We start from the raw sequence: 16,653 nt of genomic DNA, 5'->3' as shown, positions 1-16,653 counted from the left end.
CCGAAAAAGCCATCTCTCCGGACTTGGCTGTCCAGGCAGTAGTGTCTTGCGAACGTGTGCAGCGAGGCCCACGTAGCTGCCTGACAGATGTCCTGCAAGGGGACTCCCCGACCCAGGGCAGTAGTAGCCGCCGTGGCCCGAGTGGAATGTGCACGTAGCCCCACAGGAGGCTCCTTTCTAGCCAGAGAGTAACAAGAGTTGATGCACAAGACGACCCATCTAGAAATGGTTTCGCTTGTGCACCGCCCGACTCTTCTTAGCGCCCACGTAACCAGCAAAGAGTTGGTCATCCACCTGGAACTAGCGTGTTCGATCCAGATAGAATGAGAGCGCACGTTTTGGGTCCAGACGATGGAGCCTCTCTTAATCATTTGAGGGATGCGGAGGCGGAAAGAAGGTGGGCAAGGTGATGGACTGCCCGATGTGGAAGGCTGTGACTACCTTGGGCAAGAAAGAGGGTCGCGTCCGCAACACAACTTTGTCCGGATGGACAGAAAGGAAAGGAGGTTTAGAAGAAAGAGCCTGGAGCTCACTCACTCTCCTGGCAGAGGTGATGGCAACCAGGAATGCAGTCTTAAGAGTAAGGAGACGAAGAGGACAGTTATGAAGTGGCTCGAAGGGATCGCACATCAGAAAAGTCAGAACAAGGTTCAAGTCCCACTGAGGCATCACGAAAGGAACAGGAGGGAACATATGAGTGATGCCCTTCAAAAACCTATTTACAACTGGGGCCTTGACCAAAGAGGGCTGGTCAGGGAGCCTTACGAAGGCGGAAATGGCAGAGAGGTAGCCCTTCAGAGTGCCCAGAGCAGAGCCCTGCAGGGCAAGAGAAAGAAGAAAGAGGAGAACCTCTTAAAGAGGGGCAGAAAGGGGATCCATAGCCTTTGCTGTGCACCATGCCACAAATTTGTTCCACCTGCAGGCGTACACCGATTTTGTAGAGGGACGCCTGGCTTCAGGAGGCTAAACAAATGGCCTCAAATGCCGCCGCTCAATCTCCACGCATGTAAGTGGAGACTGGACAGGTTCGGGTTTAGGACCGTCCCCTGCTGCTGCGACAGAAGGTCCTCCTAAAGAAACAGGCGAATCGGGGGACCGACTGACATACTGAGTAGCTCGGGAAACCAGTATCTTCGTGCCCAGTCCGAAGCCACAGGATGACTTGGGCCCGGTTGCGTCTGATCTTTTTCAGCACTCTGGGCAGAAGTGGTATAGGCGGAAAGGCGTACAACAGACCACAGCTCCACTCGCGATGAAAAGCATCTCTGAGCGAGTGCCGCCTTAGAAATTTCAACGCGCAGAACTGATGACATTGCTCGTTCTCTTCTGTGGCGAATAGATCTAACCAAGGCTCTCCCCACTGCTGAAAGAGGCCTTGCCCCACGTCAGAGTTCAGACGCCATTCGTGATCCATCATGCACCGATGGCTGAGTTTGTCCGCCCTGGCGTTCAGGGAACCTGCCAGGTGTTGAACCACCAGGGTCACGCCCTGATGTTCCAGCCACTGCCAGAGGCGCAGAGCCTCCTGGCAAAGGGTCCACGACTCCACCCCGCCCTGTTTGTTGCAGTATCACATGGCGGTGGTGTTGTCAGTGAACACCTGCACTACACTTCCCCGGACAGAGGGGAGGAATGCCTTCAGTGCAAGCGGGGTCGCCCGCAGCTCCAGAAGGTTGATGTGGAGCCGGGACTCCGCCGGAGACCAGAGGCCTCTGATCTCCACCTCTCCCATGTGGCCGCCCCAGCCCTGGAGGGACGCGTCCGTCACAACTACGTGCTCCGGTTGGGGTAGGGAGAGGAATCTGCCGCTAACCCAATCGCAATCCGTGAGCCACCACTGCAACTGTCTTGCAGTGCCCTCCGAGATCAAGACATGGCCGGACAAGTTGCCCTGATGCTGGGCCCACTGAAACTTCAGGTCCCACTGCAGAGCCCGCATCCGCCACCTGGAGTGATGCACCAGAAGGATGCAGGAGGCCATCAGCCCCAGAAGCCGCAGCGTCAACCTGACCGAGATCCGGGATAACGGCTGAAAAATCGGAATCGGAGCCTGAATATCCCGAACCCGCTGTTTGGGACGATAAACCCGAAGTGCGCCGAGTCTAGAACCGCTCCGATGAAGAGGAGCTTCTGAGAGGGACACAGGTGTGACTTCGGCACATTGATGGAGAACCCCAGCAGGTGCAGGAGGCCGGCCGTAGTCTGGAGGTGGCTGACGACTGTCTGGGGAGAGCCCGCCTTCAACAACCAGTCGTCGATGTAGGGGAAGACTGAAACCCCTAACCTGCGCAGATGAGCTGCGACCACCGCCATCACTTTCGTTAACACCCGTGGGGCGCTGGTAAGGCCGAAGGGGAACATGGTAAACAAAGTGCCTGTGGCCTACCGTGAACCGCAGGTAGCACCGGTGGGCCGGCAGGACGGGGATGTGAAAATAAGCGTCCTGCAAGTCGAACGCTACCACCCAGTCTCCCTGGTCCAGGGCAGCTAGGACCTGAGCCAGTCTCAGCATCTTGAACTGCTCCTTCCGGAGGAAGCCGTTGACGTTCGGCAGGTCCCCGATAGGGCGTAGACCCCCTTTGCCCTTCTTGGGAACCAGAAAGTAGTGGGCGTAGCAACCACACCCTACTTCTGGCCCAGGAACGCGCTCGATGGCCCCTTTAGCCAAAGGGCCATAGCTTCCTCTTGCAGAAGTTGCAATGGATCCCCCGACACGCGGTGGTACTGCGGTGGCATGGCTGGAGAGGTCGCCTCGAAGGGAAGGGAGTAGCCCCTTCGGACGATTTGCAGCACCCACCTGTCCGATGTGATGGAGCGCCAGTGGAGGAGGTGATGGCGAACCCTGCCCCCACTGGGGTCGAATGGGCCTGAAAGCTCGGACTAGGAGGGCTTGTGGATGTGGACTGGCCTCGCTGTTGTCCCCGAGCACCGCCATGGAGGTTACCACGTCCGCCACCGCGCTGGATGTTAGACTGCGGCCGGTGGCTGGCAGGACGTGAGGGGGCGCCCCTTCCTTGGCCACGAAAGGAGCGAAAGTCAGCAGTTTGCTAGCGCGGGGCCGACAGGCCCAAGGACTTGCCCGTAGCCCTGGAGTCCTTGTTGCCAAAGAGGCGACGGCCATCAAACGGCATGTCCATAAGGGTGACGAAAAGTTGGCGGACCTCAGCCAGGCGTGGCGACGAATCGCATGTCCATAAGGGTGACGAAAAGTTAGCGGACCTCAGCCAGGCGTGGCGACGAATCGCCACCGTCGTTGCCATCGCCCTACCTAGCGAGTCTGTTGTATCCAGTCCACACCGGATGGAATACCGTGCCGCATCTCGACCTTCCGCAAGGGCTTGGGCGAGTTTAGTCCGGGCCTCCTCCGGACATTGTGGCAGCACGTCCGCGACCGTGTCCCACAGAGAGTGGGTATAACGGCCAGAGTGGCACGCAGTGTTAACTGACCGCAACCCCAAACTCAGTGAGGAGAACATGTTCTTACCATACTGTTCGTACCTCTTGGATTCCCGATCGGGGGGAGCCGTCGGGAATGCGGTCTGGGAGTTAGAGGCCTGTATGACCAGGCTCTCGGGAGTGGGGTGGGTGGACAGGAAGCAAAGGTCGCCCGGAGCCGGGCGGTGGCGTCTGGCCACGTTCCTATCTACAGGGGGACCTGTAGCGGGCTTGGACAAGTGCCCAGAAGAACGTCAGACAAGGGCTCATTAAACGGCAACAGAGGCTCAGAAGAGCTTGCCTGCGGTTTAAGGACCTCAGGGAGGAGGTTAGTCCTCATGGCCGCAACGGGGAGTTCAAGGGATAAGGCCTTGGCCGCCCGCGTCAACACCACACTATAGGCAGCCCCCTCCTCCGTAGCCACGGTCGGAGGGGAGACCAAACCAGTGTCTGGCGAAGTGTCCAAACCACTGGCATCCCCTAGCTCACCTGCCCAGTCCTGATAAGACTGGCACTCACGTGCCAGAGGGTCCTCAGACCCCTCCCAATCCGCCTCGCCACCCATCTCCTGGTACTCAGGGTCAAATGATGGGGCCGGATCATAAAAGAAAAAGTCTTCTCTCTACGTCGAACGCGGCGTCGAGCAGCGCCGCTCCAGCGTTGGAACCAGGTCGAGGGGGGGACCGGGGACGACGTCGTTCGGGAAAGGCATCGGGGGTGACACCCTAGGGGCCGGCGCCGGCGAGGTCGTAAGGTCGACCGGCGATGACCCGGATCCAGTGGGGGCCCTGCGGCGCCGGGACCAGAGTCGCCGCCGGGGCCAAAGCACCTGATGGCGCCGGGGCCGAAGCACCCAGCCCGCTTGGGCTCCCAGTCGGGACCGCGGGCCCGAAGGCACCGAGGAACCAGACGGAGGAGTGAGCGACCTCATGGCCGTGAGGAAGGCATAGATCTCCTCCGGCGTCGCGTTCTGCCCAGGGACTGGCGGGTATGGAGCAGGCCGCGACGCCTGCAGCAGAGCCGTGCGAGCAGTGTCGCCCGAACCCGCGTCCCGCGAGCGTCGGTGGGAGTCAGAAGAGCGATGTCGCTTCTTCAACTTCTTGATTCTCTTACCTGAGGACTTGGAGTCCGAGGAGTGGTGTCGACTCTCCGAGCTGTGATGACTTTGGCCCCGCGACTGGTTCCTCCACCTCCTTCAGGGACCTCGAACGGCGCGGGCCGACTACCGGGGCTCGAGGCGCTTGCGGGATCGCTCCCGCCTAGCCTTCGACGTCAAGGCCCGGCAGTCGGGGCACGACTTGTCATCGTGGTTGGGCCCCAGGCAATGTAGACACCGGCGATGGGGGTCGGTAACCGACATCAGTGGGTTGCAGTCGACGCAGGGCTTGAACCCAGGCATCCCTACCGGCACCGTCGGAGTCGTTCGACTTCGAAGAAAGATCAGAAATGATCGAAAAAGTTTAGTCAAAAATTGACTAAGGGTACCACTTTTTACGGATCGGCGCTTGCTGGCGCGGAAAAAAGAAGAACTGACGTCAGCGCGCGAGGGCGGTGTTCAAGTACTCCGGCGACGTCATCCCGGCGCCGACGACGGATGCGGAGCCGCAGACGACGCCTACCATCACGCGAGGGTACTGCGACGCAAAGGTTTCCGGATCCAGTCTGACGCCTGGGGATATTCTAAGGTAAGGAATCTAAAACTAACCTGTTTCTTTCAGATAGGGTAAAATCTGACTTGATCGTAGAGAATTCAAAAAGTGAGTCAACTGCATGAATAAAGGCAGTTCTTGATCCTCTGGGAGGGACCCTTGAATTGTCCCAACCCTTTCCCTGGGGTACTTAAGGGCTTACCTGTGGGTGGCTCTTCAGATTCACTGTGGGACAAGATTCAAACCTAAAACCACTTCAACTTCAACCGTCTGCGCACCTTGGTCTCGTCATGCTGCCAGTCTTCTGCGTCATTTGTGCCTGTGCTCCATCCAGGTTCCGTTCCAGACCTGTGGGAATCAAGGACACCCAAAGTAATCTGCCTTGGAGTGAAGTAGTCACTCCCCTGCATCAGCACGCACCCCAACAAAGCTGACCAGTTTGCTGCTCCTGACGTCCCACGGACTCCATCAGGCTCAGCAACAGAGGTAGAGGTTCTGCACCTCCTTCAAGGCCTCACCTGTCCCCATAGCAAGTTTGAGGCAAGTAGCTCCGGTCAGAACCGCTGGAACAGGATCCATGTGCACCACGTCAACTTGCTGTTGCCAAGGCTTGTTGACTCGGTCTTTCAGAGATCTTCAGGCTAATAAAAGCTCCTGCCTTCAGCATCTCTTCCTTCCAAGATCTTCGTCCTCACCACATCCTCTGCACAATGGGCCTGCATCTTTGGTGAGCTGCTCAAGGTCCTCTTGTGGCTCCTGTGCCTTCAGCCTATGGGTCCCCTTGAGGGTCTTCTTTGGCTTCAGTGGGCTCCCCTGCTTGCTCGGGCCTGCTCTGTCTCTTCTGCACTTGGTGAGTCCCTTGGATCTTACTGGTCCCAACACTGCACATTTTTCCATTTACCAAGTCTGTTGCTGCTGCCAAGGCTTGTCAGTGCTACCGCCTGAAACCGACCCCCTGATTCTTGACTTCTTTCATAGGACAGCTCGTGAATGGCTCCTGGTCTTACACAGCATCACCTGGTCCTCACAGATGCAGCGTCAGAGTCCCTGTCATCACTACTGTATCTTCCATCATCGGTCATTGGTCTTCTGTGTCACCTGGTCACTTCCGATTTAGACTCTGTCCCCTCTGCTTGCAGGTACTACTCTTCAATATGCCATTCTTGGATTCCACCAGACTCTTTCACCTTCGCTAGTGGCATCTTTTCTGAAGTTCTCCTTTGTGGCCTACAGCAGTTTCCGACATCACTTTGCACCGATGTACCCGGCTTCTCTTGTGTAGGTATTCTGGTTCCTGGGGTATCCACAGGTGATGTGACTCTCCAGCCTTACATCTTCCAGAAGGTTTCTTCAGGGTCCACTGGGAAGGGTCCTTCTTGAAAACGGAAACTGTGACTCTCCCATTGACTTGCATTGAGTATGCCGCTGTGTTTCCACTCTGCACACAGCCTCTGTGGGGTTCCTGGGAACTTCGCTCGGGTAGCTCCTTGGGTCCCCAGCTCTTCTGAGTCTTCTGGTCCAAGTCCTGACTTTGGTAGCAGTTCGCAGTCCACTTCTTTAGTATATGGACTGATCCCCCCCAGAGACCACTGTGTATTTGCGCTTACTTACCTGTTTACAGTTGAAATATTGTATATATTGTGTTGATATCACCGGGTAGGAGACATACCAACGTGTTAGTGAGCATGCATAATAAATATAACTATTTTTATACCTACACTGTGTGGTTTGTTTAACCTACACTATATGATTAATTCTGATGAAATAAAGCTGTTTAACACTCCTTCTGGACTAAGCCTGAAGGCTGCTATCACTTAAAGAACTTTCTATGGCCGTCTAAGACTACTAAAAACACCAATAGGGTTGTCTGGACTAGTGCAAGGTGCTTCACTTAAATTAGTGTGCACCATATACTAAGCCGGCCTCCTGAAATGCTGTTCTCAGAGATGTTGCTTTTATAGATCATCTGTGGGTGATGGGGTTAGGGCAGGGGTACAAGCGCAGGGAGTTCCCTATGGCTGTGTTACTTGTGCATTTGCCTCCACAGGCTATGTTCGGATTTCAAAACCAATTAAATCTGTTTAAAAACAACTATGATTCTGAGCCCTGCCCAAACAGGTTTCTGCAAGAGATTTGTTAAAAATAGGATACTCCTAATGATGTCCTACTTTTTTTTATACTCTTACTTAGGTTTTATCCTTAAAGCTGTCCCACCGCTACATCTCTCACCTTCCTCATGGCTTTCGCATGAATGAAATGCTCATTGCACCAGATGGTTGAGTAGTTGTTGTTCTTCCACTGTAGGTACACATTCAGGTAGGTCAGGTGGTCACTCTCAGGAATGGCAAACTTCTCCCTGATCTGATCACTTTCTTCCTCACGGCCCTGCGTAGAAGAATATATTAAAACAAACCAGTTAGTTCTGCTGTAGGAAAATTGATAGCAGGAATCATGTGAACATATGGATCAGCTGGGCACTACTTAGCAGGTGAACCCACCCTGAGCAGAACTTACTACCCAGTCCAACACGCACTCTGACCACAATGCAGAAACTGCTCTAGACAGGAATATGAGACATTCCGAGAAGTGTCACATAAAGAACAGTATACCATACTAGGTTTGGTTAAGTATAAAAATTAAATACTTCTTCCAAGAAGTGACTCAATATTTATCTCTAATCCAGTACGGTCCTAGGGTCCGATTTAGATTTCAGCGGACAGGTTACTCCGTCTCAACAGAGACAGATATCCCGTCCGCCGAAATATAAATCCCGTACTATCCTATGGTATTTACATTTTGGCGGTCAGGATATCAGTCACCTTTGTGATGGAGTAACTTGTCTGGCCAAATCTAAATCAGGCTCTTAGTGTTAAAACTCACTAACATCACCGTTGCCATTTACCACAAAAAGTCTACAAGAAGGCTACCTAACATTTCCCCATCTGCACTGAGCTCACACTTGAGTAACCTTTTACCTTAGGTCTGTAGAAGATAGCAGGCACAGAAAGCATGGAAACAATAATCAGAATCTCAGAGCTGCAGCCCATGTCACAGGACACAATCAGCATTTTGGAAAGGGCTGGATCCAAAGGAAACTCCACCATCAGCCGCCCAGTTGCAGTTAGGCTCCCTGGTGAAAAAACACACAAACAATGTACAGTTAAGGGGGATACAAGGGACACTACCATGTGTAACAGAGTATCACTGCATGGCAGAACAACATACAAAATATAGTAGCCAAGTGGATTCTAACGACCTGTGGCAAAACCAACATTTCTTTTTAATGAAGTGTGCCTTCTCAACAGCATCCATTTCATTGTACTTCTGTCCCAAAACCATCAGTTCATGCTCTCTTCCAACACCTTGCAACCGAAGATGGTTTTATATAACATATTCTTTCTCTTCTTCAGTCTAATTTATTTACTTTGTCCTCATATTACCCAAGCCACCAACTAACGCGTCCCTGTAAAATAGGTTGTTCGATGCAAATGACTGAATACGCAGACTCCAATTTTATGAAAAACAAATATAGGCATCTTTGCCATTAAATTCCACACACGTTTCATCTTCCCTCCATGTTATCTCTCTCTGTGCATAAAAGTCTACTGTAAAAAACAGCTTCAAGACGCTCATTTGCCAACCTAGTCTATGCTCATTTACCACAAAGATATTTCTACCTGTATTGTCCATTGCTCCCAGGATCCACAACTGATACATGGAATTCAGCATGTTATCCTCAGGTGGTGGGTCCATGAAATGGAACTGCAATAAGTCTTGGACTCCTAAGGATTTTAGCAGCAGCACTACATTGGCTAGGTTGGTGCGTTGGATTTCTGGAACTGTTGTGGTCAGCAGCTCATTCTTGTAGGCACTCTGTGTGTACAGCCTGTGCGGGAGGCAAGAGAAGACTTTTGTTTTAGGGGCCATCATACTGCAAATGGCAACATCTCAGTTTTTCTCCCAACATCACATGTAAGAAGCAGTTTTTAATAAAACCTTCCAAATGGAGAAATCTTTCTCTTCCATTGAAATACTGAGCACCAAGAAGCTTCGGAATGTGCATAACTCTCCTATGTGATCTCTCACAAGAAGAAACTTTCTGTGGATTTATAGCTTAATGGTAAGCACTTCGCGAATAAAAGCTAAGGCTGGGATAGCAGGTGGGCTTTGGTAATGTGTCGAGGGTGACCAACTGTACCAGAGGGAAGAAATTAATTATGTGGAAATGTCAGTACTTTTCAGAACCGTTGCTATTATTCATGTGTAACAAAATATGTTTACTCTGTAGCAGGACAGGCAAATGCTTATTTTCAAAGCAAATAAATCCAACAAAATCCGACCAGTTCCATTGAGTAGGTTCTACATTCTCTGCCAAGCATCTTCCGAATTCCAATTATAACACAAATAAATGTACAACTGCACCATTAATGTATGGCAAGAGGCTCATGATGGGCACTGGAAGCAAGCCCAAAGACTAAAGTACTAACAGGAGCAAACACATGGGGTAATGCCCTCTCCCACATTCATACTTACATTTGACACACTTCCATAGATGTGGTGGCCTGGTTCAAACGGAAGACACATGTTTTCTGCTCAGTGACGCAATCCTCATCCCGATTACTAAATATTGACTCTTGTGGAGGCATACCCATCAACAGAGATATCAGAGTCTGAAGACAATGGTACAAAGTCTTTCCTTATGTGTGTGGGACAGAAGAGAGGGGGGCCTCAATCTGTGGACCTTTGACCCTCTTCCCCAAATTATTCTGCAGCGCCGCATGTATGGGGTGGTAGGGCTCTATTGCATTAGCCACTTAAGGGCTGGCACACCAATGCCAGCAAGTGATTGCTGTTACCCCAAGAGTGGGCCGAAATGGGTTCTGTCCTGTAAATGAGGCCATGGTGGATGGGGCAAACTGGAGGGCTGCAAAGTACTGCCATGGGTGGTGGCTGTGTGTTAGAAACGGATGGGCTCTACTGAGCAAGATATACCACCCATGCGCAATTGAGCAGGTGACAGCACAGCCCCAACATGTTTAAGGAACAACCCTCAGTGTTTGTGTAGTGGGCTGGTGGGCACTGGCGAGCTCCTGAAGAAAGTGGGTCAGTCTGTGTGGGGTGTCTCACACTGCAGAGTATTTCTCCATGCCTGGATTCCCCACTGGGCAATTGAGGAGGGGACACCCAGGCCCAACAGAACAAGCTGAACAAACACGCTTTCTTATTACTAGACTTAAAAAAATGACCCTAAAGTCATGACTGAGGGGCCCTTGTGCAACTTGTTCCTCGGGAGCCTACAATTGTGGATATACTGCTAGCAGTGAGCATTAATAAGGTGAATTTGGAGATCACCGTCCTGACAGCAGGCATCCAAATACATCGTCAAAAGAGAGATGGCTGGGGGGCGTGGCTAGCAGCCATCGATGGCGGCAGCAACTTAGGGAGGCTCCCGCTGCAAGGCGGCATCCTGCATAAATCCGCAGGTTACATCCGATAAATTTATCATCCAGACGGGGCACATCGGGTCTGGTGACCGAGCGGCAACCAGAGGACCAATTTCAAGGCAGCGGCGGCCCGGCATTCAGTGGAACAGCAAGGGGAAGGGAGAGGCCTAATATCCTCCTCAGCGCAGCGGTGTGGAGTGCAGACAGAGCCCGGGCGGTAGTGAGGCTTCGGCGGGCGCCGATCGCCGGAAGTGACGGAACATCGGCGGACACGTCGGAAAGGCCCGGGGAGACCTCCAGAACCATCGGAGTGGCTTGCGGGTGGTCAGGCTGTCTGGCGCCGCCACGAGGGACGGCGATAAGACTCCGCGGTAGACGCCGCAACACAGGTGTGGAACCGCCATTTTGGGAGGCGGAATCGTCCCGACCAAAACAACCGAACAGGCAAGCACTAGACCCCTGTGCCTGGAACCCTGAGGAGACGCAACTGTGAGGAAAGCACCGGGTGGCAATAAGAGCGGTCCGCGCTCCCCGCAGACCTCCGGGTCGTAACATCAGAGGGGCACGACGAGCTTCGGGACGGCTGCAACCCCCCCCCCCCCCCCCCCACCCCCCCACCCCTACTGCTGGAAGCGAGGCGGTGCCTGACCGCATAATAGTTGGGGAAAAAGGATCTGGGGAAGTGCGCTCCGGGCATACGAAACATCGGCCCACCGGGCGACTACAGGTACCGGTGACGTGTACACACATCGGCAAGTACTTCAGCCGGCGGGGACAATAGGATGTGCCTACTCCTCTAAACAGAAGACTTACGACCCCCGGAAAATACTGAGGAGCAGCGGACGGGGTGCATAGTGCTGGACACGTGGTGGGGGGTGGAAGGGGCACCCCGGCGGCGGACACCTCGTGGAGGGCCCGGCCCGAACTTATACTGGTTACGGCGGTCTAACGCAGATACCACCTAGGAGAATTGAGTGGTGTTCCATCCCTGGACGGGCAGCACGCCCTGTTGGTGACAAGAGCCATCGTAAGTCATACAGTATGGCGAACAGAGGCCCCAGGCACAGCTCCACACAGGCCAAGCTTGATAAATTTGCCTATGACAAGCAGACTCCCCCCCTGGATCAACGCAAGTCCGCGGGGAGGACGGCGGAAGCCGAAGGGACAAAGAAAGCCACACTGGAAGATGTCCTGGCAGCCTTGGCTCAGGTACAGGAGACAGTGGGGGCGACGGCGACTGAAGTAACCCTAATACGCGCAGACCTTCAGAAGATGAATGAAAGAGTAAAACAAGTCGAAGTTGTGACCAAATCCTTAGTCGAGGATGTGTCTGAGTTACAAATAGAAATGGGAAAATTGCAAGCGGACAACAAAACACTTAGAGAAAAACTGGACGATCAGGAAGGGCGCTCACGGAGGAACAACGTCGGAATTTTGGGTGTGCCGGAGACCGAAAACAGGTGCTATGGACCTCTATGTGGAAAATATGATCAAAAATCAGCTCCAGCCCAAAGGACTCTCGCATTTCTTCTCTGTGGAAAGGGCCCATAGAGTACCAGGGGGAAGCCGAAACCAGGAGGTTCGCCGAGGCCGATACTAGCGAGACTCTTCAACTTCAGTGACCGGGACGCTATTCTACAGGCGGCTAGAGTGGCGCCGGCCATTCAAATCCAGAACTCTAGGGTGTCCTTTTTCCCCAGACTACACGGCGGAAGTATCACGGAGAAGGAGGACTTTTCTTCAGGTAAAAAAGCCGTTAAGAGAAAAAGAATTGCCCTACTCAATGCTCTTTCCAGCCCGACTCCGGGTGGTAGCTGATAAAAAGGTCTGGTCTTCGACACCCCCGATGCGGCCAGGGACTGGCTTGAAGGATGGCGCACCGCGGGACAGCCTCGCAAAACCCATAGAACGAACCACGGACACCGAGATGACAGCCGGACAGGGTCGCAGACATCAGGCAGAGGGGGCACGGTACGGTCCCCGACACATGAACTCACGGAAGCTGACGGAGAAGAATGACCCGGGTTGAATGGGACAAAAGTGACTGCTGTCTTTTGTTACTGGAACTAGTATTTTGCAGTCGCGGCTGGACGCTGGCCTGGTTAGCCCCGGATGAGAGCAGGGATGCCGCCTGCTCGGGGAGACGCTCTCCCCCAACACGCAAGTACTCTGTTTCTGGGATGGGTTAAGCACTCTGCTCAGTTGGGGAGGCGGGCAGCTGGAAGTCCGTTAAGCAGGGGGGCAGGGAGGGGGGGTGGAGGGGAGGGTTGTTTTGGAGTTGTTCGGAAGACACATGCATGGCCGAGGAATAATGTTTCGCATTCTGGATGCTTAGCAAAAGTTTGGAATTCACAAATAAGGTCTAGATATGATGTTCTGAATCTACGCCATCTAGCGAATGGGTTGAGACAAAGCGTTCACGACACGAATCATGATAGACACGCACATGACTACATAACTACATATGGCAGACGACCCAACACTTAGAACGGAGGGGGTTGAGTCGCAAATGCGGGGTTCCCCCCTGCGTGTCCTGACATGGAATGTAAGAGGGCTGGGAGATAAAGTGGAATGTGGACTGGTGTTAACCGCACTGAAGAGGCAGAAACCCGCCATAGCACTCCTGCAAGAGACACATTTAACGGGGGGCATCCAAAGCAATGGATAGGAGAGGGTACAAAATGATAGTTCATTCAGAATTTACGTCAGGGTCACGAGGGACTGGCATCTTAATTCAGAAATCCTCGCAATTCATTCCACTGAACACTAAGACTGACGGACAAGGGTGTTTCGCCGCCCTGCAGGGACAGTGGGAGGGTAGACTCCTTACGTTGGTCTCGGTGTACATTCCCCCAGCGCTCCACTCAGTGAAGCTCCCGGAATTACAAGAATCTATACTGACTCTTCCCGAGGGGGATGTTATTCTTGGGGGAGACTTCAACGCCATTGTAGACTCGTAGTTGGATAGGTTCCCGACGGTGACACCCACTGGAGGGCCCTCCCGCATCCAGCGTTTTTTGACAGCTATGGGTCTAATCGACATATGGAGACATACACACCCCCAGGCAAGGCAATACACCTTCCACTCCAACTGTACATGGCAGCATGTCGAGAATTGACCATTTCTTAGCCCTGGGTAATGGTATCCAACACGTAGACACCATAGAAATTCATCCAAGGGGAATATCAGACCACTCCCCGATCACCCTAACAATTTCCACTCAACAGAAGTCTTGCAAACGTATATACCCGATACAGGCTACATACCTTAAGATCCCTCAGGTTCGGAGAGCTCTTAAAAAGGCGACGACACAGTACTTCGCCGAAAATGTAAACTCGGTACGCTCCTCAGAGGTTATATGGGAAGCGTATAAGGCGGTATTAAGGGGTCAAGCCATAAACTCGATCACAGGCTACAAAAGGGAGAAAGCACAGGAACTAGTCAGACTGGAATTAACATTGCGGGATTTGTCAGCAGCGCATATAACACACCCCACTCCAGACACGTCTCATGCACTGCACCTCCAACAACAAATGTACACGGATCATGTTCGGAATCAGGTTAAGGGGCATATCACTGACACACAGAATAGGATTTATGAGGTAGGGGACAAGGCGGGTAAGATGTTGGCATGGCTGGACAAGAGGGGGGGCAGTTCCAGAGGTATACAACAAGTAAGCAACAAACTAGGAGAGATACATACAAACCCGGAACAAATAGTCGAGACACTCGCGGCCCACTTCGAAGAGGTATACACCCCGGAACGGGTAGTAACAGCGGAAATGGCTAGGGCGGCATTAGAGCCGATTGAGGTCCAGACGCTTCATTCAGAGACTGCTGCAGAGTTAGATGCAGACATAACCACGGAAGAGATCCAATTGGCTATAAGTGCTCTGAACCCAGGTAAGGCGCTTGGTCCAAATGGCATTCCTATAGAATGGTACCAGACAACGCCGGAGAGGCTAAGTAAACATCTACTGGCAATGTACAAGGAGTGTTTGGAGAAGGGAATACTTCCACCAGACCAGAGACTGGCACTATAATAGCAATCCCCAAGCCGGGGAAACCGCCCGAGGATTGTTCCTCATACCGCCCTATCTCGCTACTCAATGGAGAAGTCAAAATCCTCGCCAAACTCCTGGCGGCCCGACTTGTACCTCATCTGCCCGACCTCATACACCCGGATCAATCCGGATTTATGCCTCATAGGAATGCGGCGCTAAATCTGCGCAGATTGCATGGGGTGCTGGCTAAGGCGGAATCGATCCCTACACAAACAGTTATACTGGCACTGGATGCGAAGAGGGCCTTTGACCTCGTAGAGTGGAACTACTTGTTTGAAGTTCTGGCCTGTATGGGCTTTGGCCCCAAGTTTATTGCATGGGTTAAGTTACTGTACGCTGACCCAGTGGCGCAGGTGGTGGCAAACGGCCATATCTCGCGAACGTTCCCTCTGGGAAGGGGTACTCGTCACGGTTGCCCCCTCTCACCATTGCTATTTGCAATTGCGTTGGAGCCACTAGCCACCTTAATAAGAACGCCGCTGCTGAAAGGAATACACTGGGCGGAGGGCTGGGAAGACCGGCTTTCCTTCTATTCAGATGACATGCTGGTCTACCTAACAGACCCAGAACACAGGGTGCCGGCGCTCCTGACTCTCTGTGATGGCCATGGTAAGATTTCGGGCTACACGCTAAATTGGAACAAATCGGATATGTATGTCCTGAAGGGTCCGGTCCCGGCACTGAGTACAGACTGCCCACTAAGGGCAGCTGGCTCCTCTTTTAAATACTTGGGCATCCATGTTACAAGGAACCCAACAGAATTTATGAATAAAAACCTGGTGCCTCCCATGGAACGACTCAAACAAGATGTTAAGTTCTGGGCGGGGCTGCCTCTGACGCTGTTGGGGAAAGCTGCACTTTATAAAATGATGTCCCTGCCCCGCTTTCTGTATATACTTGAGAACACTCCATATCCAGTGGCTCCGAGATACTTTAGGAAAGTAGGGACATTGGTGTCAAGTCTTTTGTGGGGGAACCTCCCGGCACGCATTGCGCAGGCCACACTACACAGGGGTTGGTATGATGGCGGAATTGCGTTGCCTAATTTGAAATTGTACTATTGGGTGGCACAGCTGAAACCCATTAACCAATGGAAACATGCTCCGCAAAATGATCCAGCATTTCAAGCCGATAGGCACAACTAGGCGTGAATAGCCTACTGGCTCCGCTATACGATCAAAGAAAAGTGCGTAAATTGGAAAGACCCACCAGTCTTACTGCAGCGCTATGGCATACAGCGACAGCGGCACTGGGATGGAAGGGGAGAATCACCAAGCTCACACCACTGTGGGACTCTCGAGCCCTGGGGAACCTGAGAAACAGCAGAGGCTTCTCGCACTGGGATACTATAGGGATATCTACAGTAGGGAAACTATGGGAAAGGGGAGAAGTGGTGCCATTTGTCAGATTGAGGGGACTATATGACCTGGGAGAGAGGGAATCATACAGATATGTTCAGATACGGCATGCGCTGCTCGCTGCCATACCCCCTGAAATGGAAGTGCCGGAGTCGTCCCCGCTTGAGGCCCGCCTCCTCACAGATTTCATGATTGAGCGCGCAACATCACTCACATACCGCAAACTACTCAACAACTTACCGGACCCAATGACTCCATTGAAGGAGAAATGGGAGGGAGACATACATGATATGGACGAACACGAATGGAATGAGGCGATGGCGTCGCCTAAAGAAGTAGGTATCTTCGTAAGATTAAGACTTGCACAACTGAAAATTTTACATAGGGTATATTACACAAGGACCACATTACACCGCATTCACAGAGCACAACACCCTTACTGCCTTCGTGGGTGTGGGGAAGAGGGCACGTTCTTTCACACATTATGGGATTGCCCCCGTATCCAGGAATATTGGAGGCAAATAATGCGAATGATATCACAGACACTAGAGGCCTCCCTAGTCCCCGACCCACGAAGGTGCCTATTAAATGTTTGGGACTCTAATGATTTTTCCAGGCACTGTCAACTCTGGGTTACGTTGGGCATGATAATAGCCAAACGAGACATCGCACAGCGCTGGGGGGCGGCGGAAGTGCCAACAA

The 16,653-nt window shown here is 52.6% G+C and overlaps 1 protein-coding gene across 2 annotated transcripts in view; it reads right to left on the bottom strand.

The window, feature by feature from the left end:
- Window positions 1–16,653, bottom strand: part of DHX38 (DEAH-box helicase 38) — a 1,070,683-nt gene that overhangs the window by 235,955 nt on the left and 818,075 nt on the right. For both annotated transcript variants that reach the window (XM_086945550.1, XM_086945552.1), the window contains exons 20-22: window positions 8,762–8,970; window positions 8,060–8,214; window positions 7,314–7,469 (exon numbers count right to left, since the gene is read on the bottom strand). In XM_086945550.1, coding sequence (XP_086801676.1) covers window positions 7,314–7,469; window positions 8,060–8,214; window positions 8,762–8,970 — 520 coding nt within the window. The remainder of the gene's footprint in view (window positions 1–7,313; window positions 7,470–8,059; window positions 8,215–8,761; window positions 8,971–16,653) is intronic.

The sequence above is a fragment of the Lissotriton vulgaris genome, chromosome 12 (genome assembly GCF_964263255.1).
Source record: "Lissotriton vulgaris chromosome 12, aLisVul1.2, whole genome shotgun sequence".
NCBI lineage: Eukaryota > Metazoa > Chordata > Amphibia > Caudata > Salamandridae > Lissotriton > Lissotriton vulgaris.
Note: the sequence above shows the minus strand (reverse complement) of the source record. Positions and strands in the feature narration are given on the sequence as shown.